This window comes from Salvelinus fontinalis, chromosome 27 (genome assembly GCF_029448725.1).
Source record: "Salvelinus fontinalis isolate EN_2023a chromosome 27, ASM2944872v1, whole genome shotgun sequence".
Lineage (NCBI taxonomy): Eukaryota > Metazoa > Chordata > Actinopteri > Salmoniformes > Salmonidae > Salvelinus > Salvelinus fontinalis.
In genome coordinates, this window is record NC_074691.1 from 37,875,179 (window position 1) to 37,899,654 (window position 24,476).

General features: G+C 44.2%; 1 protein-coding gene across 2 annotated transcripts; it reads left to right on the forward strand.

Moving 5' to 3' along the window:
• The first annotated feature begins 890 nt into the window (after positions 1-890).
• LOC129825527 (vacuolar protein sorting-associated protein 18 homolog) lies at positions 891-24,119 on the forward strand. Of its 2 annotated transcripts, XM_055885692.1 has the most exons (16): positions 891-1,342; positions 2,660-2,801; positions 5,698-5,789; positions 6,986-7,236; positions 8,661-8,840; positions 9,511-9,684; positions 9,894-10,019; positions 11,570-11,676; positions 11,928-12,210; positions 12,457-12,702; positions 12,928-13,062; positions 13,350-13,577; positions 13,847-13,987; positions 22,028-22,237; positions 22,550-22,789; positions 23,073-24,119. In XM_055885692.1, exons 1-16 carry the CDS (start codon positions 1,240-1,242, stop codon positions 23,370-23,372), a joined length of 2,958 nt encoding a protein of 985 aa, XP_055741667.1. In that variant the 5' UTR covers positions 891-1,239; the 3' UTR covers positions 23,373-24,119. The 2 variants fall into 2 exon arrangements, with proteins under 2 accessions (XP_055741667.1, XP_055741668.1); XM_055885693.1 differs by lacking the exon at positions 891-1,342 and having other exon boundaries at positions 2,712-2,801; positions 5,698-5,823.
• The last annotated feature ends 357 nt before the right edge of the window (positions 24,120-24,476 follow it).

Here is a 24,476-nt window from a genome sequence, read left to right on the forward strand (position 1 = left end):
CCTAAACAGTTTCTGCCCCCAAGCCATAAGACTGCTAAACAGTTAATAAAATGGCTACCCGGACTATTTCCATTGACCTCCTTTTTTACGCTGCTGCTACTGGCTGTTTATTATCTATGCATAGTTACTTTACCCCTACTTACATGTATACTGAACAAAAATATAAACGCAACATGCAACAATGTAAAAGATTTTACTGAGTTACAGTTCATAGAAGGAAACCAATCAATTGAAATACATTCATTAGGCCCTAATCTATGGATTTCACATGACTGGGCAGGGGTTCAGCCATGGGTGGGCCTGGGAGGGCATAGGCCCACCCACTGGGGAGCCAGGTCCAGCCAATCATAATGAGTTTTTCCCAACAAAAGGGCTTTATTACAGACAGAAATACTCCTCAGCTTTTTGTGCGTATGGAAAATGTCTGGGATCTTTTTGTTAAGTATAGATATTACCTTAATTACCTCGATTAACCTGTACCCCCGCACATTGACTCATTACCGGTACCCTCTGTATATAGCCTCGTTATTGTTATTTGATTGTTACTTTTTCTCTTAATCATTATAATTTTTTTTAGCAAATATTTTCTTATTGCATTGTTGGTTAAGGGCTTGTAAATAAGAATTTACTTGCAAGCACATTATACCCCGATGAAGACAGCTTGTCTGTTGAAACGTTGGATATTAGGTTATTAAATTATTGCATCTGAGCTCCTAGCGTGTAGCTCTCCTTTTCTTTTTCATGCATTTGGCGCATGCGACAAATACAATTTGATATCTTTTTTGGGGGGAGTGGATTTATTAGCCTCAAATTTTAAAATATATGTCAGTCGCTGTTTGAAAATTGGACAAAGTGCGCCTTCTCGTGCCAGACTATAGAACTACAATATTGTTCTCATCACATGATTTTGGTGCCAAGATCACCTGACTACACACTGGTCCTTTCCATTTTTTTGCGTTTGTACGTTTTCGGGACGTTACACACAATTAGCATGTTTTGACTGTTTTTATATGGCTAAGATAATGCCGTTTTCGTTCATGTAGAGTACGCTTCAATTCTGAATCCTTTTTTACGAGACGCACGCAACAGAATGGCGTCTTTGTAGACTCCAGAAAGCTAGCGTTACCTTGTTAGCTAATAGCTAGTCCAGTCATTATGCCACCGCATGATCCGACTTTGTAGCAGTTAAGTTAGCTGTTAAGTTAGGTTCTCGGCTGTATATCACCCCTACGTTTTGCAATGTCTTCTATCCTGGATGAATACGAAGACTCGCAGAACAGCAGGCACCCTGTGCAACACAGTAGCCGCCTGTCTGCTGCCAACATCGGCATAACACATTCAGGTACTGGGGCAAGGCTATGGGCCTTTCAAATTGGTCTCTTTTATGATAAGGCTCTATTGTTGGGTGTATCTATATTGTTGAATTTATGCACCAAATGACTTCAATATGGATAGTAGAATTATTATATGTATTACTGTTCCGCTTGATACCGATTTGATAATATGGAATTGATGTTGGCAATTCTGTAACTCATTCATAGACGCTAGCTAGCGAACTACCTTCTAGCGCCTAATATTGACGAGTATCCTCTGGCCTAGCCCTTGACCATGGCTCTGAGTTCCATTACATTACACATACGATTCATTGGACGAAGGCGTCTTATGTTGTGGGGAGTTTGGTTTAAAGGGTTATTTTATATCTGCGTCTCTGAACACTTTGTGTGTTAACGGAAGACGGATGCCACAAACGTGTTGCCACTGAAAAATACTGTCTGTAACTGTGTTAAAACAGGTTAAAACAGTGTAGAGTAAGTGCATTTGTTAAATTATTTTGATGTGATATGAAAGTAGAGGACTTTATGTTTCTAGAACCGTACCGAAATAATATTGTCTGTTGTGGCTGCCATTGCCAATTCAAATCAAACTGTATTTGTCACCATGCCCCGAATACAAGTGTAGACCTTACGGTGAAATGCTTATTTACAAGCCCTTAGCCCTTAACCAACAGTGCAGTTCAAGAAGAGTTAAGAAAATATTTACCAAGCTGACTAAAGAAAGAAAAAGTAACACAATAAGAATAACGAGGTTATATACAGGGGGTACCGGTACCGAGTCATTGTGCTGTGGTACAGGTTAGTTAGGGGGTACCAGTACTGAGTCATTGTGCTGGGGTACGGGTTAGTTAGAGGGTACCGGTACTGAGCCATTGTGCTGGGGTATGGGTTAGTTAGGGGGTACCGGTACTGAGTCATTGTGCTGGGGTACGGGTTAGTTAGGGGGTACCGGTACTGAGTCATTGTGCTGTGGTACGGGTTAGTTAGGGGGTACCGGTACTGAGTCATTGTGCTGGGGTACAGGTTAGTTAGGGGGTACCAGTACTGAGTCATTGTGCTGGGGTACAGGTTAGTTAGGGGGTACCAGTACTGAGTCATTGTGCTGGGGTACGGGTTAGTTAGAGGGTACCGGTACTGAGTCATTGTGCTGGGGTACAGGTTCGTTTAGGTAATTTGTGCATGTAGGTAGAGGTGAATTCTCCTCTAAACAGAACATCCTTGGACTATAAGGAGTAACGTTAGGCTCTTTTAGTCCATTGGGTTAGCGATGATGATGATTGACATGATAAGTGATTATATTAATGGTTGCTTCTGATTCGTTGCAGGGTTTGTGAATGTGAGACTCGAAGAGGAGAAGCCGATATTCAACAAACAGAGGATTGATTTCTCACCCCCAGAGAAGATCAACCACTTTGCTGTCTGCAACAATCAGCTATGCATGAGTTTAGGGGAGGACACTCTTCTGAGGTAAGGAGACACTTTTGAAATCTGTGATTTCATGGTGTTGTGAATAGCCCCTTTCCCATGTTTCCCTCTAAGCTGCGTGCGTGTGCTGCAGTCTAAGCTCCGGAGACGCACGAGATTGAATTTCACTGAGTTCGCCCTGTTAGTTTACACTATATTTATATCAACGTTTCCCTTCTGTTGGACTTGTGATCAAATCAACATAGTATCACCCTCTTTTGAATGCAAACAAATCTAACTTTGCATGATTGAGGTAGTGATTTTGCTGTAGGCATTGTACATCCAGAGAGGTGAAGCGAGAGGCCAATATCTGTCCAAAAATAAGCCCAATGGGTTTATATTGGATTTAAGCTTGTCACCTGCCTTTGGGACACCAACAACTCAAGGCGAAGACATGAGCAACTCCTCATTATATACAGATGTCTGGCGCATCGGAGGAGAATTCGGACCGGTAGCCTACAAGTGGTCTTTTTCCGGTGGTGCTTATCAGATCAAAATGCAGAGTGGCGTGTGCACATTTGTTGATATTCTTTGTGAGTGATTAACCCAGATATAATTAGCTATATATATATATATATATATATATATATATATATATATATATATATATATATATATATATCAAGAGGACATAACTTGTAGGCTTACATTTTTAGCGTTGGGCCAGTAACCAGAAGGTTGCTGGATGGAATCCCCGAGCTGACGAGGTAAAAGTCTGTCGTTCTGCCCCTGAACAAGGCAGTTAACCCACTGTTCCCCAGTAGGCCGTCATTGTAAATAAGAATTTGTTCTTAATTAACTGACTTGCCTGGTTAAATAAAGGTTACATTTTAAAATAGCTGTCTGACAAAGGAGTCTGGAAAAATACCTGGTTAATGTCTTAAAGGGGCAGTGTTGTATGTTGAGAGGCTGGAATATGCAAAGAAACCAAAATGGCCTACATCTTTGTCTGATTCACTGCATGGTGATCATTTATTTTGTAAATCGGTTTCTTGCATCAATACAACTCAATAAAATGCCCTTTTCAGACCTCTGTGACCCATGGTGTTACAGACCAGTGAAACATCAGGCCTCTATTTGACCCATGGTGTTACAGACCAGTGAAACATCAGGCCTCTATTTGACCCATGGTGTTACAGACCAGTGAAACATCAGGCCTCTATTTGACCCATGGTGTTACAGACCAGTGAAACTTCAGGCCTCTATTTGACCCATGGTGTTACAGACCAGTGAAACATCAGGCCTCTATTTGACCCATGGTGTTACAGACCAGTGAAACATCAGGCTTCTATTTGACCCATGGTGTTACAGACCAGTGAAACATCAGGCCTCTATTTGACCCATGGTGTTACAGACCAGTGAAACATCAGGCCTCTATTTGACCCATGGTGTTACAGACCAGTGAAACATCAGGCCTCTATTTGACCCATGGTGTTACAGACCAGTGAAACATCAGGCCTCTATTTGACCCATGGTGTTACAGACCAGTGAAACTTCAGGCCTCTATTTGACCCATGGTGTTACAGATAGGTGAAACATCAGGCCTCTATTTGACCCATGGTGTTACAGACCAGTGAAACATCAGGCCTCTATTTGACCCATGGTGTTACAGACCAGTGAAACATCAGGCCTCTATTTGACCCATGGTGTTACAGATAGGTGAAACATCAGGCCTCTATTTGACCCATGGTGTTACAGACCAGTGAAACATCAGGCCTCTATTTGACCCATGGTGTTACAGACCAGTGAAACATCAGGCCTCTATTTGACCCATGGTGTTACAGACCAGTGAAACTTCAGGCCTCTATTTGACCCATGGTGTTACAGACCAGTGAAACATCAGGCCTCTATTTGACCCATGGTGTTACAGACCAGTGAAACATCAGGCTTCTATTTGACCCATGGTGTTACAGACCAGTGAAACATCAGGCCTCTATTTGACCCATGGTGTTACAGACCAGTGAAACATCAGGCCTCTATTTGACCCATGGTGTTACAGACCAGTGAAACATCAGGCTTCTATTTGACCCATGGTGTTACAGACCAGTGAAACATCAGGCCTCTATTTGACCCATGGTGTTACAGACCAGTGAAACATCAGGCCTCTATTTGACCCATGGTGTTACAGACCAGTGAAACATCAGGCCTCTATTTGACCCATGGTGTTACAGACCAGTGAAACATCAGGCCTCTATTTGACCCATGGTGTTACAGACCAGTGAAACATCAGGCCTCTATTTGACCCATGGTGTTACAGACCAGTGAAACATCAGGCCTCTATTTGACCCATATTGGTTTTGTTGGTAGGCAACTCTTATAGACCTACATTATGCTCAAATATCAACAGGAGCCTATTTGGCCTCACTATAAAAGTGTTACTTCAGTAAACACGCGCTGGAAGTTGCACAGAATACTCACAACGTTCAAGTTTACGCCTCACAAGACCTGAAATTTGCTCAGTGCCAAAAAATGTTGAAGGAGCAATTGGCCTTGTCACCCATGCCTGTCCAAGCCTGTCCATGCCTGTCCATGCCTGTCCATGCCTGTCCATGCCTGTCCATGCCTGTCCAAGCCTGTCCAAGCCTGTCCAAGCCTGTCCATGCCTGTCCAAGCCTGTCTGTGTGAGAAGAACCAAACGCGTGAATGGTGCAGTTTGTATCTTGATGTGATTGCTAAGTGATGGGATTAAAGGGGTAAGGGTTGATCTTGTCAGTCATTCAGGGTGATCTGTAAAGGACTATGATGGTATTGATTTGAATGCCTACTGTATAACATTGGATTGGGATAATAAGCATGAATATTTCATGTCTTATATTTGCATGTACCGTATTGGTGTCTAAGATGAGTGAACACGACTTTATTAAGAGTTTATTAAGATTTCCTCTGCATGTTGTTCCAGGATTGACCTTGCCAAGCCAGACCAGCCCAACCAGATAGAACTGGGGAGGAAGGATGACAGCAGAGTACACAAGCTCTTCCTGGACCCCACAGGTGAGAACCGGGGAGCTCTCCCTGGACCCCACAGGTGAGAACCGGGGAGCTCTCCCCGGACCCCACAGGTGAGAACCGGGGAGCTCTCCCCGGACCCCACAGGTGAGAACTGGGGAGCAGGAAAATAAAGTGGAATACTTGCACAGTACTCCCAGAGATGGAATGGCATCAGTATCCTCCAATTTATTCGTGTTTTACCTCATTGTCAGATTAGTAATAGCGTTGACTGATACATTTTCCATAGGGGTACTTCTCAGGTAAATTATCACCAGAGCTTGCCGTTTTTATTCACAGCTAGTTCATGTGAGTAATCATCACACCATTATGGTTAATTTAATTACTACCCCAAAGTAACGACAGTTAAGTCTGTACCAATTCAATTCCCAATAGTCTTACAGTTATTTTGATGCATACTGAAATGGGCTGAATCCCAAACCGAGCACTCGATATGCTTGTTCACGAGTCAATCTCAAAACACTAGTTGTCGAGTCATCGAGGGCTCCACTACGTCTTTCGGAGGCCTCTTTTATTGAGTGGGCGTCCTGTGCCGACTCCTTGCAGCGAGTTCTTCCCATGAATCTGTGTTACCAAGCAACAACATAGTTATTACTACTTCGCCCTAAAAAAATTGGATAAATCAATAAATTAGGAATTAATTTAGACGATTGGCCGAGGAGGTCATTTTCCATCAAGCTAAGGAGTTTAGTGCCTAAATAAGTTGTATTTCTGATGTTTCATAATGCATATGAAGCCCTGTCCAGCATTATCTGGCTAGCTCTAAGCCTGAGCCATTTATATGAAGCCCTGTCCAGCATTATCTGGTTAGCATGAAGCCCTGTCCAGCATTATCTGGTTAGCATGAAGCCCTGTCCAGCATTATCTGGTTAGCATGAAGCCCTGTCCAGCATTATCTGGTTAGCATGAAGTCCTGTCCAGCATTATCTGGCTAGCATGAAGCCCTGTCCAGCATTATCTGGCTAGCATGAAGCTCTGTCCAGCATTATCTGGTTAGCTCTAAGCCTCAGCCAGTCATTTATATGATGTGAAAGAGAAGCTTACCAACCAGCTAATGCAACAATAAATGCAATACTCCTTTCATAAGCTAGTGCAACTAATAAGATATCTGTGTATTTCTGATTTATTCAATAGTATTACATCGGTCATTAAACACTGGTCTCCCCTCTGGTCCCCTGCAGGGTCCCACCTGGTGATTTCTCTCAGTACCAGTGAGTGTCTGTATCTGAACAGGAACACCCAGAAGGTGAGGTCTCTGTCCCGCTGGAGAGGACACCTCATAGAGAGTGTAGGCTGGAACAAGCTTCTGGGGACAGAGACCAACACTGGGCCCATCCTAGTGGGAACCAGCCAGGGAATCATCTTCGAGGCTGAGATCTCTGCTTCAGAGGGAAGCCTGTTTAACACCAACCCTGACCAGTACTTCAAACAGGTGAGTAGACAGACGGACGGACGGACGGCTACTTCAAACAGGTCGGTGATGGGATCTGAAGATAAACATTGATTGACAAAATACAACATCGCCCCAATACAACATCGCCCCTATATCATTGCCCTTGACAACCAACTGTTCTCCGTCGTGGATGATGTTGGCTTTCACCGTCTGGTCGAGAACCTCGAGCCCCGGTACACACGACCAAGTAGGGCGATATTTTTCAGATGTTGCCCTACCGGAGATACACATTATTGTTGAAAAGCACATCCATGAGCCACTTGCTATGGGCGTCACTGCTATTAGCATCACGACTGACATTAGGACCAGCGACGTCAGCCACATGAGCATGCTGAGTCTGACAGGGCAGTGGGTCGACGAGGATCTCGTACTGAGGAAAGCCGTATTGCATGCTCAAGAATGTGCTGGTTCTCATACCGCTGCTGCCATTTTCAATGGCATTTGAAAACAAGTTTGAAACTTAGAAAATCCCTAAGGTCAAAGTAGACGCTGTGATAATCCACGGAACATGACAAAGGCTTTGGAAGAATGCGGAGTCGCCAGTTTGCCATGCAATGGCACACGCTGCAACTGGCTGTGAACGAAAGTGTTTTGGCGCCAACGCAGTATATCTGACACCGTGGCAACAGGTAGGAAGATAGTGCGTCATTTTAAACACTCACATCTAGCATACAAGCCGCCTGCAAGCAATACAGGAGCAGCTTGGAGTGACAACGAAAAGGCTTAAGCAAGACGTTTCCACCAGATGGAACAGTATATACTTTTTATATGAAGTGTTTGGTGCGTACGCAGCAACAATCAGTACAAACCAGTGGATTCTCATTGAAAACATGAACGAACACACCTCCTAGCTCCATTCGAAACAACTGACTTGAGAAATAAGCTCATCAACTGTGTCTGCAGCAGACGGGATACCCCTCTGTCATGGCAAGATTGGATAGTAAGAAGAGCCACCTTAAGCATCTTTATAATGGCTGTGCAGCTAAAATATTTGTCGTGAATATCTGTTGTGCGATTTTAAAATACATTCATGGATTTACAAGTTATTAAACAATCTGTTCCTAACTGAACAAATGAACATATGACACTTTTTTTCACCTATTTAACTGTACTAGAATCCTTAAAAGGCCGCAATTGTTTTTTTTCATATCGATTATCGATATGTGTCGGGGTTTTTTGGCAAGGAAAATATCGGAATCGGCCAAAAATTTAATATAGCTGCATCCCTAGTTACTGTACATTTATTGGTTACACTCCTCCATGTGAACTTATCCGCAGGCTACCAGCTTTTGTGACCAGCTTTTGTGACCAGCTTTTTTGACTGTATATGATGTAGCAATTAGATTTTTTTGTTGTTGTCAAACTAGTCCTTATATTGATTAATGTATGTAATTGAAACACAGGTCCATTCCCTGGAGGAGGACGGGAGGCCCGCTCCAGTATGCTGTATAGAGGTGGAACGAGGTCCGGAGTCTAAAGTCGTCATCATCGCCACCACCAGGAAGCGTCTGTTCCAGTTCGTAGGTCGTGTGGCAGAGGGGTCCGAGCAGCAAGGCTTCAGCGCCGTCTTCTCACAGAACCAGGTCTGTTTACAGCGGCTTTTTTATAAACAACAGAGCTACAGCCCAAATATAGTGTATTTACACTCCCTACTATATAGTGAATTTACACTCCCTACTATATAGTGAATTTACACTCCCTACTATATAGTGAATTTACACTCCCCACTATATAGTGCATTTACACTCCCTACTATATCTGAATATTTACACTACATACTATATCTGAATATTTACACTTCATACTATATCTGACTATTTACACTCCATACTATATCTGAATATTTACACTCCATGCACTTTTCTCACTTCTCTAATGACCTCTAACAACTATGCAATTTTTTGTTGTTATATTTGTTGTTATAACTTGTTTTATATACTGGGTGGTTCAAGCCTGAATACTGATTGTTAACCAGTTTATAATAACAATAAGGCACATCGGGGGTTTGTGGTATATGTCCAATATACCACGGCTAAAGGCTGTATCTAGGCACTCAGCGTTGTGTCGTGCTAAGAACAGCACATAGCTGTGGTATATTGTCCATATACCACACCCCCTCGGGCCTTATTGCTTGAATATTAAGCTGCTGCCCAGTTTCCAGTATAATGATTTATCATTTGTTATAAGCATGTATAAGCCTTTAGAATATCTAATAACAATGCTTATAAGAGGTTATGCCTTTATTACTACTAGGAGCTGCTGCCCAGCTTCCAGGAGTTTCCGTTTAACATGGGCTACAGTGAGATCACCTTCTACACCTCCAAGCTCAGGTCCTGCCCCAAGGCCTTCGCATGGATGATGGGTAACGGAGTTCTCTACGGTCAGCTGGACTACATCAGGCCGGACTCAGTGCTCAGTGATGTGCAGGTACTGTTGTTATGCTATTATATAGTGCTTAATATTTAGGCTAGTGTACTTTCAGGTTGGATGTGTTGTAGAGGTAAGCTTCCTACGGGTGACTATTAAATACATTTTGTCATTGGTCTCAAAATAATTATATTGTACTCTTGAAATTCATATAGCTGAAGCACTGATTAAAAAAAAACTGAATACATTCTCTCTCTTCCCTCTATCAGGTGTGGGATTACACCCCAGACATAGACTTCAGTTTCAACAAGCCCATCTCCATCGTGTTGACTCAGTTCCACTTTCTACTCCTCCTCCCTGACCGCGTCAAGGCCATCTGCACCCTCAACGGACAGGTGGGGGTCACATACACACACACACGGACACGTACGGACAGGTGGGGGTCACACACACACACGGACACGTACGGACAGGTGGGGGTCACACACACACACGGACACGTACGGACAGGTGGGGGTCACACACACACACGGACACGTACGGACAGGTGGGGGTCACACACACACACGGACACGTACGGACAGGTGGGGGTCACACACACACACACGGACACGTACGGACAGGTGGGGGTCACACACACACACGGACACGTACGGACAGGTGGGGGTCACACACACACACGGACACGTACGGACAAGTGGGGGTCACACACACACACACACGGACGGACAGGTGGGGGTTACACACACAGACACGTACGGACAGGTGGGGGTCACACACACACACGTACGGACAGGTGGGGGTCACACACACACACACGGACACGTACGGACAGGTGGGGGTCACACACACGTACGGACAGGTGGGGGTCACACACACACACACGTACGGACAGATGGGGGTCACACACACACGTACGGACAGGTGGAGGTCACACACACACGGACACGTACGGACAGGTGGGCCTCTGACTGCTTCTGCTTAGTCAGATTACGGTAAAAGGTGTAGGCCGGGTTACTGTAAAAGGTGTAGGCCAGGTTACTGTAAAAGGTGTAGGCCAGGCAACTGTAAAAGGTGTAGGCCTGGTCATTCTCTCAACCAGCTTCACCTGGAATGCTTTTCCAACAGTCTTGAAGAAGTTCCCACATATTGTAGAATAATAGTGAAGACATCAAAACTATGAAATAACTTATATGGAATCATGTAGTAGCTAAAAAAAAATAAATATATATATATATATATTTGAAATTCTTCAAATAGCCACCCAAATGCTTATTTGAGCTGTTTTTGCCATAGTATGGACTTGGGTTTTTTACCAAATAGGGCTATTTCCTGTAAATCACTCCTACCTTGTCACAACACAACGGATTGTCTCAAACGCATTAAGAAGGAAAGAATTCCACAAATTAACTTTTAAGGTACACCTGTTAATTGAAAAGCATTCCAGGTGACTACCTCATGAAGCTGGTTGAGAGAATGCCAAGAGTGTGCAAAGCTGTCTTCAAGGTAAAGGGTGGCTATTTGAAGAATCTCAAATATAAAATATATTTTGATTTAAAAAAAACATTTGGTTACTACATGATTCCATATGAGTTATTTCATAGTTTTGATGTCTTCACTATTATTCTACAATATAGAAAATAGTAAAAATAAAGAACAACCCTTGAATGAGTAGGTGTGTCCAAACTGACGGGTACTGTGTATATGTGTGTGTGTGTATATATATATATTTCTATTTCTTGAATTCTTTATTTTATATTTTTGGACTTGTTTGTATTGTTAGGTATTACTGCACTGTTGGAGCTAGAAACATAAGCATTTCCCTGCACCTGCGATATATGCAAAATATGTTTACGCGACCAATAAAATGTTATTTGATTAAGTGCACTGCTTTTGACTAGGCCCCCTTTTTATGAATAGATTAAATGGATTGATTGATTGACAGGTGGTGTACGAGGATGTCTTTCCTGATAAGTTCGGCACGCTGAAGAAGATGATCAAAGACCCAGCAGGAGGCCTGGTGTGGATCTATACTGAGAAGGCCGTCTTCAGGTTCGTTTACATGACTTTTAGTCATTTAACAGACACTCGTGCCCAGAGAGACTTACAATTTGTGCATTCAACCAAGATCGACAAAACAATCACATCACTGCCATTTAACAGTACAATCTTTACAATAGCCACAATCTGTGGAATCAGACTAGATCTGCCATTAGTGGCAGAACAAGGTTTAACTGTCATCTGTGGAATCAGACTAGTGACCATGACGATACGTTTTTTGTTGTTGTTCATCCTCAATCCAGATACCACATCCAGAGAGAAGCCAGGGATGTGTGGCAGATGTACATGAGTATGAACAAGTTTGACCTGGCTAAGGAGTACTGCCGGGACCGGCCAGAGTGCATTGACATGGTGCTGGCTAAGGAGGCAGAACACTGCTTCCAGAACAAACGCTACTTGGAGAGTGCTAAGTGTTACGCTCTGACCCAGAACTACTTCGAAGAGATTGCTTTGAAGTTTATCGAGGCAAAACAGGACGAGGCTCTGAAAGAGTTCCTGCTGAAGAAACTCAATAATTTAAAACAGGTATATGATGCATGATGTTTCTATGTTTCTGTGACTAAGTTTACAATTCAAAACCATACAACTTTATTGTCCATTACAGCGAACAACAGACGCTTGTCTTCTGCTCACTTCTCAACCTGCCAGATAGTTAGTCTTTTGTGTGGTCTGTTTTCAACATATTTGATACTTTTTTTCATCATGTTACCCCTGTTTGCAAAGTAACTTTTCTTCTGGGGACAATAAAGATTGATTGATTGATTGAAACAGAGTGAGAAGACCCAGATCACCCTACTCGTCACTTGGCTGACTGAGCTCTACCTGAACCACCTGGGGCTTCTAGAATCAGACGAGGGGAAAAGCGGGGTGTTCCAGGAGACGCGTGATGAGTTCCGGAAGTTCCTCAGTAGCTCCAAACACAAGGAGTGTCTCTATAACAACCGAACGACCATCTATGACCTGCTGGCTAGCCACGGCAACGTAGACGACATGGTCTACTTCTCTGTCATCATGCAGGTATCATATGATGCTATTTATCCAGGCTTGGGCTCAATTTCATTTCCAGTCAATTCAGAAAGTAATCCAAATTCCAATTCAAAATGTTCCTAATTGAAGAGAATCGGAATTGGAATCTCCGTGTACTTCCTGAATTGTCTGGAATTGAAATGGAATTTCAGTTTTGTAAAGTATGTATTTTTATCTGCTGCTGTTTGACATTAAAGAATCTATTTATCTCTCTAGGACTATGAGAGGGTGATCTCCCACCACTGTCAGCATGATGACTATAGCGCCGCCCTGGAGGTGCTCTCTAAGCACTGCGACGAGAAGCTCTTCTATAAGTTCTCCCCCATCCTCATGCAACACATACCTAAGAAGGTGATACAATAATTTTATCTGCTTGCATTGAAATGTTTTATTGTTGTCTGTGTTCAAGTACATAACAATTTGTTCATAATTAACTGAGTTGCCTAGTTAAATTATTGTATTTTTTTTATTTCAGTTTGAAATACAATTCCATACTCGATTTGTCCATTTTTATGGCATGTGAAGTGCCTATGTGTATTTGTGAAAGGGAAATTGAATGAATAATACATTTTCTTGCTTAGTTAAATAAAGGTTAAATAAAATGTAAATAAAATGAATGAATCTACCTCAATGATAAGGTGGTGGATGCGTGGATCCAGATGGGTAGCAGGCTGGAGCCTAAGAAGCTGATCCCGGCCCTGGTCAACTACAGTCAGATGGGTTCGACACAACAGGTCAACGAGACCATCCGTTACATGGAGTTCTGTGTCTACCAGCTCACTGTGACCGAAGAGGCCATACACAACTACCTGCTGGCCCTCTACGCCAAGTACAAACCTGATAGTCTCTTGTGCTACCTGGAACAGGTAGGTTCAAGGCTGTGACCAAATGGCATCCTATTCCCTCTATAGTACGCTACTGTTGACCAGGGGCCATAGGGACTCAGACCTAAATGTCGATTGATAATTGTATAATATACTTTTTTGTTGTTGTTAGTAATGTCACGTTTTGACCTATATTTGCTATTGTATACTTAGTTTCCTCTGGTAAGTGTTCTTGGGTATCTTGATCAAATATACATGAACATATGATTAATTAATTATTAATTTAAAAAAAGTTTTATTATTATTCACAGGCTGGTACCCACGCGTCAGACATCCACTATGACTTAAAGTACACCCTGAGGCTATGTGCTGAACACGGTTACCTCCAGGCCTGTGTTCTGGTCTATAAGATCATGGAGCTGTATGAGGAAGCTGTCGATCTGGCCCTACAAGTGAGTGTCTTGGCTAGTGTTTTGATGAATATGTAGCAAATTGTTGACGATGTAATATTGACAGGATGTTGTAACAGCCACACATGTAAGATTTAAAGTGCAAATAGTGAGCTTACCCCCCCATCTTGTACGTTATTTGAAAGTCAAAGTGCTAGTAGACAAAACATTAGGAATATCTTCCTAAAATGGAGTCACACCCCTTTCTGCCCTCTGAAAACCCTTAATTTCGTCGAGACATGGAAGTCTACAAGGTGTCGGTAGCCCTTCACAGGGACGCTGGCCAAAGTTGACTCCATGGCTTCCACACAGTTGTGTCAAGTCGGCTGGATGTCCTTCGGGTTGTGGACCATTCTTGATGCACACGGGAAACTGTTGAGTGTTTAAAAATGTTTTTTTTATTTTTATAACTGCGTTGCAGTCCTTAAACGAACCGGTGCACCTGGCACCTACTACCACACCTTGTTCAAAGGCACTTAAATCTTTTGTCTTGCCCGTTCACCCCATGAATGGCACATATACACAATCCATGTCTCAATTGTCTCAAGGCATAAAAATCATTCTTTAACCTGTCTCCTCCCCTTCATCTACACTGATTTGAAGTGGATTTAAAGAAGTGACCTCAATAAGGGATCCTTTCACCTGGTCAGTCCGTCATGGAAAGAGCAGGTGTTCCTAATGTTTTGTCCACTCAATGCACAGTGCTGTGAAAGTATTTGCCCCTTTTTTTCTAATTTTCTCTGCTTTTGCATATTTTTGTGGCTGAGTTATTAGATATTCAACCAAAACCTAATATTAGAACAAATAAACACAACAATTACATACTTATTTAATTTATTTCATAAACACAAAGTTATGCAACACCCAATGCCCCTGTGTGAAAAAGTAATTGCCCCGTTATACTCAATAACTGGTTGTGCCACCTTTTAGCTGCAATGACGCCAACCAAACGCTTCCTCTAGTTGTTGATCAGTCTCTCACTTTGCTGTGGAGGAATTTTGGTCCACTCTTCCATACAGAACTGCTTGAACTTTAAAACGTTTTGTGGGTTTTCAAGCATGAAGTGGTTGTTTCAAGTCCTGCCACAACATCTCAATTGGTATTAGGTCTGGACTTTGACTAGGCCATTCCAAAACGTCAAATGTGTTGCTTTTTAGCCATTTTCATGTGTGTTTTGTATCATTGTCTTGCTTCACGTACCATGGCCTGACATTCTTCTGTAGGATTCTCTGATACAGAGCAGAATTCATGGTTCCTTCTATTATTTATTTTATTTATTTATTTAACCTTTATTTAACCAGGTAGGCAAATTGAGAACACGTTCTCATTTACAATTGCGACCTGGCCAAGATAAAGCAAAGCAGTTCGACACATACAACAACACATAGTTACACATGGAGTAAAAACAAACATATAGTCAATAATACAGTGGAAAAAAAAAATGGAAAAAAAAAATACGTCTATATACAATGTGAGCAAGTGAGGTGAGATAAGGGAGGTGAAGGCAAACAGATATATGTATAAATAAATACAAATATAAAAAGGCCATGGAGGCGAAGTGAGTACAACACAGCAAGTAAAAAAAACACTAAAAAAAAAAACACTGGAATGGTTGGTTTGCATTGGAAGAAAGTGCAAAGTAGAGACAGAAATAATGGGGTGCAAAGGAGCAAAATAAATTAATAAATAAATACAGTAGGTAAAGAGGTAGTTGTTTGGGCTAAATTGTAGATGGGTTATGTACAGGTGCAGTAATCTATGAGCTGCTCTGACAGCTGGTGCTTAAAGCTAGTGAGGGAGATAGGTGTTTCCAGTTTCAGAGATTTTTGTAGTTCGTTCCAGTCATTGGCAGCAGAGAACTGGAAGGAGAGGCGTCCAAAGGAAGAATTGGTTTTGGGGGTGACTAGAGAGATATACCTGCTGGAGCGCGTGCTACGGGTAGGTGCTGCTATGGTGACCAGCGAGCTGAGATAAGGGGGGACTTTACCTAGCAGGGTCTTGTAGATGACCTGGAACCAGTGGGTTTGGCGACGAGTATGAAGCGAGGGCCAGCCAACGAGAGTGTACAGGTCGCAGTGGTGGGTAGTATATGGGGCTTTGGTGACAAAACGGATGGCACTGTGATAGACTGCATCCAATTTATTGAGTAGGGTTTTGGAGGCTATTTTGTAAATGACATCACCGAAGTCGAGGATTGGTAGGATGGTCAGTTTTACAAGGGTATGTTTGGCAGCATGAGTAAAGGATGCTTTGTTGCGGAATAGGAAGCCAATTCTAGATTTGACTTTGGATTGGAGATGTTTGATGTGGGTCTGGAAGGAGAGTTTACAGTCTAACCAGACACCTAGGTATTTGTAGTTGTCCACATATTCTAAGTCAGAGCCGTCCAAAGTAGTGATGTTGGACAGGCGGGCAGGAGCAGGCAGCGATCGGTTGAAGAGCATGCATTTGGTTTTACTTGTATTTAAGAGCAGTTGGAGGCCACGGAAGGAGAGTTGTATGGCATTGAAGCTCGCCTGGAGGGTTGTTAACACAGTGTCAAAAGAAGGGCCAGAAGTATACAGAATAATGTCGTCTGCGTAGAGGTGGATCAGAGAATCACCAGCAGCAAGAGCGACATCATTGATGTAAACAGAGAAGAGAGTCGGTCCAAGAATTGAACCCTGTGGCACCCCCATAGAGACTGCCAGAGGCCCGGACAACAGACCCTCCGATTTGACACACTGAACTCTATCAGAGAAGTAGTTGGTGAACCAGGCGAGGCAATCATTAGAGAAACCAAGGCTGTCGAGTCTGCCAATGAGGATGTGGTGATTGACAGAGTCAAAAGCCTTGGCCAGGTCAATGAATACGGCTGCACAGTATTGTTTCCTATCGATGGCGGTTACGATATCGTTTATGACCTTGAGCGTGGCTGAGGTGCACCCATGACCAGCTCTGAAACCAGATTGCATAGCGGAGAAGGTGTGGTGTGATTCGAAATGGTCGGTAATCTGTTTGTTGACTTGGCTTTCGAAGACCTTAGAAAGGCAGGGTAGGATAGATATAGGTCTGTAGCAGTTAGGGTCAAGGGTGTCCCCCCCTTTGAAGAGGGGGATAACCGCAGCTGCTTTCCAATCTTTGGGGATCTCAGACGACACGAAAGAGAGGTTGAAGAGGCTAGTAATAGGGGTGGCAACAATTTCAGCAGATAGTTTTAGAAAGAAAGGGTCCAGATTATCTAGCCCGGCTGATTTGTAAGGGTCCAGATTTTGCAGCTCATTAAGAACATCAGCTGACTGTATTTGGGAGAAAGAGAAATGGGGAAGGCTTGGGCGAGTAGCAGAGGGGAGGGCAGTGCTGTTGTCCGGGGTAGGGGTAGCCAGGTGGAAAGCATGGCCCGCCGTAGAAAAATGCTTATTGAAATTCTCAATTATAGTGGATTTGTCGGTGGTGACAGTGTTTCCTATCTTCAGGGCGGTTGGAAGCTGGGAGGAGGTGTTCTTATTCTCCATGGACTTTACGGTGTCCCAGAACTTTTTTGAATTTGTGTTGCAGGAAGCAAATTTCTGCTTGAAAAAGCTAGCCTTGGCTGTTCTAACTGCCTGTGTATATTGGTTTCTGGCTTCCCTGAAAAGTTGCATATCACGGGGGCTGTTCGATGCTAATGCAGAACGCCATAGGATGTTTTTCTGTTGGTTAAGGGCAGTCAGGTCAGGAGAGAACCAAGGGCTATATCTGTTCCTGGTTCTAAATTTCTTGAATGGGGCATGCTTATTCAAGATGGTGAGGAAGGCATTTAAAAAAAATGACCAGGCATCCTCTACTGACGGGATGAGATCAATATCCTTCCAGGATACCCCGGCCAGGTCAATTAGGAAGGCCTGCTCGCTGAAGTGTTTCAGGGAGCGTTTGACAGTGATGAGTGAAGGTCGTTTGACCGCTGACCCATTACGGATGCAGGCAATGAGGCAGTGATCGCTGAGATCTTGGTTAAAAACAGCAGAGGTGTATTTGGAGGGCAAGTTTGTTAGGATGATATCTATGAGGGTACCCGTGTTTACGGAATTGGGGTGGTACCTGGTAGGTTCATTAATAATTTGTGTGAGATTGAGGGCATCAAGCTTAGATTGTAGGGTGGCTGGGGTGTTGAGCATGTTCAAATTTAGGTCGCCTAGCAGCACGAGCTCTGAAGATAGATGGGGGGCAATCAGTTCACATATAGTGTCCAGAGCACAGCTGGGGGCAGAGGGTGGTCTATAGCAGGCGGCAACGGTGAGAGACTTGTTTTTAGAGAGGTGGATTTTTAAAAGTAGAAGTTCAAATTGTTTGGGAACAGACCTGGATAGTATAACAGAACTCTGCAGGCAGTCTTTGCAGTAGATTGCAACACCGCCCCCTTTGGCCGTTCTATCTTGTCTGAAAATATTGTAATTGGGGATAAAAATGTCTGAATTTTTGGTGGTCTTTCTAAGCCAGGATTCAGACACGGCTAAAACATCCGGGTTGGTAGAGTGTGCTAAAGCAGTGAACAAAACAAACTTAGGGAGGAGGCTCCTAATGTTAACATGCATGAAGCCAAGGCTATTACGGTTACAGAAGTCATCAAAAGAGAGCGCCTGGGGAATAGGAGTGGAGCCAGGTACTGCAGGGCCTGGATTCACCTCTACATCACCAGAGGAACAGAGGAGAAGTAGGATAATGGTACGGCTAAAAGCTATGAGAATTGGTCGCCTAGAGCTACTAGAGCAGAGAGTAAAAGGAAGTTTCTGGGGGCGATAAAATAGTTTAAAGGAATAATGTACAGACAAAGGTATGGTAGGATGTGAATACAGTGGAGGTAAACCTAGGTATTGAGTGATGATGAGAGAGATCTTGTCTCTAGAAACATCATTGAAACCAGGTGATGTCATCGCATATGTGGGTGGTGGAACTGCAGGGTTGGATATGGTATAGAGAGCAGGGCTAGAATCTCTACAGTGAAATAAGCCAATAAACACTAACCAGAACAGCAATGGACAAGGCATATTTACATTAAGGAGAGGCAAGCTTAATCGAGTGATCAATAAGGGTCCAGTGAGTAGAGGTTGGTTGGGGTCGTGGCGATCCAGACAGCTGGCCGGGTATATGGCTATCGGTAGCAGCATAGGATGGAGGTCTGTTTGTAGATACCTCATGCGTTTCCGTCGGTAGGTTCCGTGTAGTGGGGTTTTGTTCAGATAGCAGCCGATAAGACAGCTAACGATTAGCGGGCCTCAGATGAGCGTTCAGGTAACGCCGGGACGGAGGTGCCGGTTGGATAAATCCCTCGGGCAGATAACGTCGGCAGTCAGTCGTGAAGGCCCGGTGGGGTTCCGTATCTGCAGCAGCAACAAAGAAACGGGTCCGGATGGTGATGGAACTCCTCAGCTGGCTAGCTCCAGCATGATTTGAGTTAGCTCCGGGGTCGACGTAAGCCAATAGTCACACGGTATGCAGCTAGCTAGCTGCGAAATCAAGGTGCAAGTGTCCAGAGGCTGCGGTTGGAATCCGGGGAAACTGAGAGAGAAAAAAGTCCCGGAATGCTCCGGTCCGAGTCGCGTTGCACAAAAGTGCCGGTAGATTATCGAGCTAAAGGAATAGCTGATGACCTCAAAACGTGGGCAGCTGAAACACCAACGCTAGCCAGCAAACCGGCTAATTTCGGGGCAGCTACAGATTAGCTTCTGGCTAGCTATCGGAGTAAGGCATTAAGGCAAGTGGTCCAGGTCCTGAAGCAGCGAAACATCCCCAAACCATTACACTACCACCACCATGCTGTCCCCAAACCATCCCACTACCACCACCATGCTGTCCCCAAACCATCACACTACCGCCACCATGCTGTCCCCAAACCATCACACTACCGCCACCATGCTGTCCCCAAACCATCACACTACCGCCACCATGCTGTCCCCAAACCATCACACTACCGCCACCATGCTGTCCCCAAACCATCACACTACCGCCACCATGCTGACCCCAAACCATCACACTACCGCCACCATGCTGACCCCAAACCATCACACTACCGCCACCATGCTGACCCCAAACCATCACACTACCGCCACCATGCTGACCCCAAACCATCACACTACCGCCACCATGCTGACCCCAAACCATCACACTACCGCCACCATGCTGTCCCCAAACCATCACACTACCGCCACCATGCTGTCCCCAAACCATCACACTACCGTCACCATGCTGTCCCCAAACCATCACACTACCGCACCATGCTGACCCCAAACATCACACTACCTCCACCATGCTGACCCCAAACCATCACACTACACACCACCATGCTGACCCCAAACCATCACACTACACACCACCATGCTGACCCCAAACCATCACACTACACACCACCATGCTGACCCCAAACCATCACACTACACACCACCATGCTGACCCCAAACCATCACACTACCACCACCATGCTGACCCCAAACCATCACACTACCACCACCATGCTGACCCCAAACCATCACACTACCACCACCATGCTGACCCCAAACCATCACACTACCACCACCATGCTGACCCCAAACCATCACACTAGCACCACCATGCTGACCCCAAACCATCACACTACCACCACCATGCTGACCCCAAACCATCACACTACCACCACCATGCTGACCCCAAACCATCACACTACCACCACCATGCTGACCCCAAACCATCACACTACCACCACCATGCTGACCCCAAACCATCACACTACCACCACCATGCTGTCCCCAAACCATCACACTACCACCACCATGCTGACCCCAAACCATCACACTACACACCACCATGCTGACCCCAAACCATCACACTACACACCACCATGCTGACCCCAAACCATCACACTACCACCACCATGCTGACCCCAAACCATCACACTACCACCACCATGCTGTCCCCAAACCATCACACTACACACCACCATGCTGACCCCAAACCATCACACTACACACCACCATGCTGACCCCAAACCATCACACTACACACCACCATGCTGACCCCAAACCATCACACTACACACCACCATGCTGACCCCAAACCATCACACTACCACCACCATGCTGACCCCAAACCATCACACTACCACCACCATGCTGTCCCCAAACCATCACACTACACACCACCATGCTGACCCCAAACCATCACACTACACACCACCATGCTGACCCCAAACCATCACACTACACACCACCATGCTGACCCCAAACCATCACACTACACACCACCATGCTGGACCCCAAACCATCACACTACCACCACCAAGCTGACCCCAAACCATCACACTACCACCACCATGCTGACCCCAAACCATCACACTACCACCACCATGCTGACCCCAAACCATCACACTACCACCACCATGCTGTCCACAAACCATCACACTACCACCACCATGCTGTCCCCAAACCATCACACTACCACCACCATGCTGTCCCCAAACCATCACACTACACACCACCATGCTGACCCCAAACCATCACACTACACACCACCATGCTGACCCCAAACCATCACACTACCACCACCATGCTCTCCCCAAACCATCACACTACCACCACCATGCTGGACCGTTGGTATGAGGCTCTTACTGTGGAATGCAGGGCTAGGTTTTTTTGCCAGGCATAATGGGACCCATGTCATCCAAATTTTGGGGGGGTTATTTGTAAACTCAGGGTCCATGTATCTAATATTAGGTTTTGGTTAAAAATCTGATAACATTCAGTATTAAAAATGTGCAAAAATAGAGAAAATTAGAAGGGAGGCAAATACTTTTTCACGGCACTGTATGTTAAATCAGGATTTGAAAGTGCTATTAGTCTGCGTCAGTAAATGTTAAATCAGGATCTGAAAGTGCATCTATCAAGCGTGCATGTTGTTATTTTGGCTACGCACAGCGCTGGTGGGAAACTAATCTTTGCTGAACCAGCTGGTGTAACTCTTCTCCTCTCCCTCTCCCAGCTGTGCTGTTGAGATTCAACATACATTTCCCGAAAGGGACACAGTAAATAATAATAATAATTATTATTATTCCAGGTGGATGTGGACCTGGCCAAGTCATGTGCTGACCTGCCTGAGGATGATGAGGAGTTGAGGAAGAAGTTGTGGCTGAAGATAGCCCGTCACGTGGTGCAAGAGGAGAAGGATGTGAAGAAGGCCATGAACTGTCTGTCCAGCTGTAACCTGCTCAAGATAGAAGACATACTGCCCTTCTTCCCGGATTTTGTCACCATAGACCACTTCAAGGTTGTAGTGTTAAAGAAAATACATTGGATTTATATTGCGCTTTTCTTAAGCCCAGAGACACTTCTACACACACAACAGAGTAGTAATGAGACCTGGGTCTAGTATACTACCTAGGTTATATACTTAAGTACAGTGTTTTGAGGTGCGTTTCATTTACCTTGGAGCTTGCACTTTTGTGACTTCCATTGGTTTCATTGTGCCAGGCAAATCAAACGTATCACGAGCATATGTGTATATGATGAGTTGGAACCAAATTCATTTCCTCATGTAGGAAAATTTTAAGTTGACAAAACTATATCCCTTCTTCCCCAGGAGGCTATCTGCAGCTCTTTAGAGGAATACAACCAGCATATAGACGAGCTGAAGCAGGAGATGGAGGAGGCGACGGAGAGCGCCAAGCGGATCAGAGAGGACATCCAGGAGATGAGGAACAAGTACGGGGTGGTGGAGAGTCAGGAGAAATGTGCTGCCTGCGACTTCCCCCTCCTCAACAGACCCTTCTATCTGTTCCTCTGTGGTCACATGTTCCACTACGACTGCCTCTTCCTGGAGGTCAGTATGCAAATCCATTTTATTTGACCCTTGACCCTATTTCATAAAGAGATGGCTAACAATGTAACAATGCAAACAGAGCCATTGGGTCATTACTACATATATTTGTAAATTATGTACACTACATACAGAAGGAAAATTGGTTGGAGGGGGTATCCCCAAAAATTATAATCACAACTAATGTCATTTTTTTTTCTTCAGGAGATTCAATAGTTAAATACACATTTTATTATTCACTACCATATATGGACCTCACATACTGTAACGGTGGATCTTTCCTCAGGTGAGCCCTCACCTGTCCACCTACAAGCAGACTAAACTAGGTGAGCTGCAGAAGAAGTTGGCTGCAGCCACTCAGACCTCCAAGTCTCGCCACCGCCCCTCCCCCAAGGAGAAGGAGGGGGGCGACACTGCCAGCCTGGGCAAAGAAAGTGCCGGAGTCAGCCGTGAGCAGATCAAGTCAGACATTGATGACATCATCGCGTTTGAATGTGTGTACTGCGGCGAGCTGATGATCAAGTCGATCGACAAGCCTTTTATTGATCCACAGAAGTTGGAGGAGGAGAAGTCCAGCTGGCTCTGAGTTAAATGGTTGGCAGCTTGGAGCTGAAAGGAACTAGGTCTGAAATGGACTGCCTGATATGAGGTGGGAAAATTTGACTGAAAATGGTCTGAAATTTGTGAAATGGGCTTTAACTGTCTGAACCGATGAGAGGTGAAATAGACTTGTCTGAAATGCACAGCATGTGCTGTCTGAAATGGAACCGACCAGTGTGTACACTATAGGCCAGGAAATCAGCTGTTATTCTCTTTGATAATGGGATGTACAGCCACAGCTGCACAGTGCCTGGTGATGGATACTCATAGGAGTGGGGAAGAATGCAGGCGCTCCTATATAAGCCCTTATCCCCTATGCCTCTCTGTAACATGATATATTCTACAGACTCTCTCTGCGAAGCTTAGAAAAACTGCACTATGTCGGGATCACACACATTGCTTTATTAAACATTACAAGATCAGTTCACTATCTTTTACACTCATCTGTCTGAATTAACAAATTCACTTGTGAAATTTTCTCTGAAATTGAATGCATATTTATAAATCTTCACTAGTATTAGTTAGTTCCACTGGCTATTGACATGAATAGTACTATAAAAGGTATGTGAAGAACTACAGTTTTTGTTATTAGTGTCCTTTAGGAAAACTTTCTTCACACCTGTTTCATTGGCTGACAGTTTATTCTGTTGTGACATCATCTGAGATCAAGTCAATGTAACCCACTTTTGTTTGCAAAATGCACATATGAAAATTAAACTAATCTTTGATTCTGTCTTTGGAATTTGTTATTTCATGTGTTTTGAATGTTATTATGAATTCTGAATGTTATGAATTCCTCTGATGGGCTCCTGAGTGGTGTAGTGGTCTAAGGCACTGTATCTCAGTGCAATGTGTATATGATGAGCATATGTGTAACTATATAGTACCTGGTTCGATTCCAGGCTTTATCACATCCGGCTGTGATTGGGAGTCCCATAGGGCGGTGCACAATTGGCCCAGTTTCGTTGGGGTTTGGCCAGAGCAGAACGTCATTGTAAATAAGCATTTGTTTTTTACTGACTTGCCTAGTTAAAGGTTAAATAAAATTAGTCTTAAAATCTGAAAGCTGGGCTGGTGAATATGAAAATAC

What these genes read in the sequence shown, in the direction of transcription:
- LOC129825527 (XM_055885692.1), top strand. Translation starts at nt 1,240, where the DNA reads ATGTCTTCTATCCTGGATGAATACGAAGACTCGCAGAACAGCAGGCAC. An exon ending in CATCGGCATAACACATTCAG is followed by an intron (nt 1,343 to 2,659) that starts GTACTGGGGCAA and finishes GATTCGTTGCAG; the next exon opens with GGTTTGTGAATGTGAGACTC. An exon ending in CCGTCTTCTCACAGAACCAG is followed by an intron (nt 8,841 to 9,510) that starts GTCTGTTTACAG and finishes TATTACTACTAG; the next exon opens with GAGCTGCTGCCCAGCTTCCA.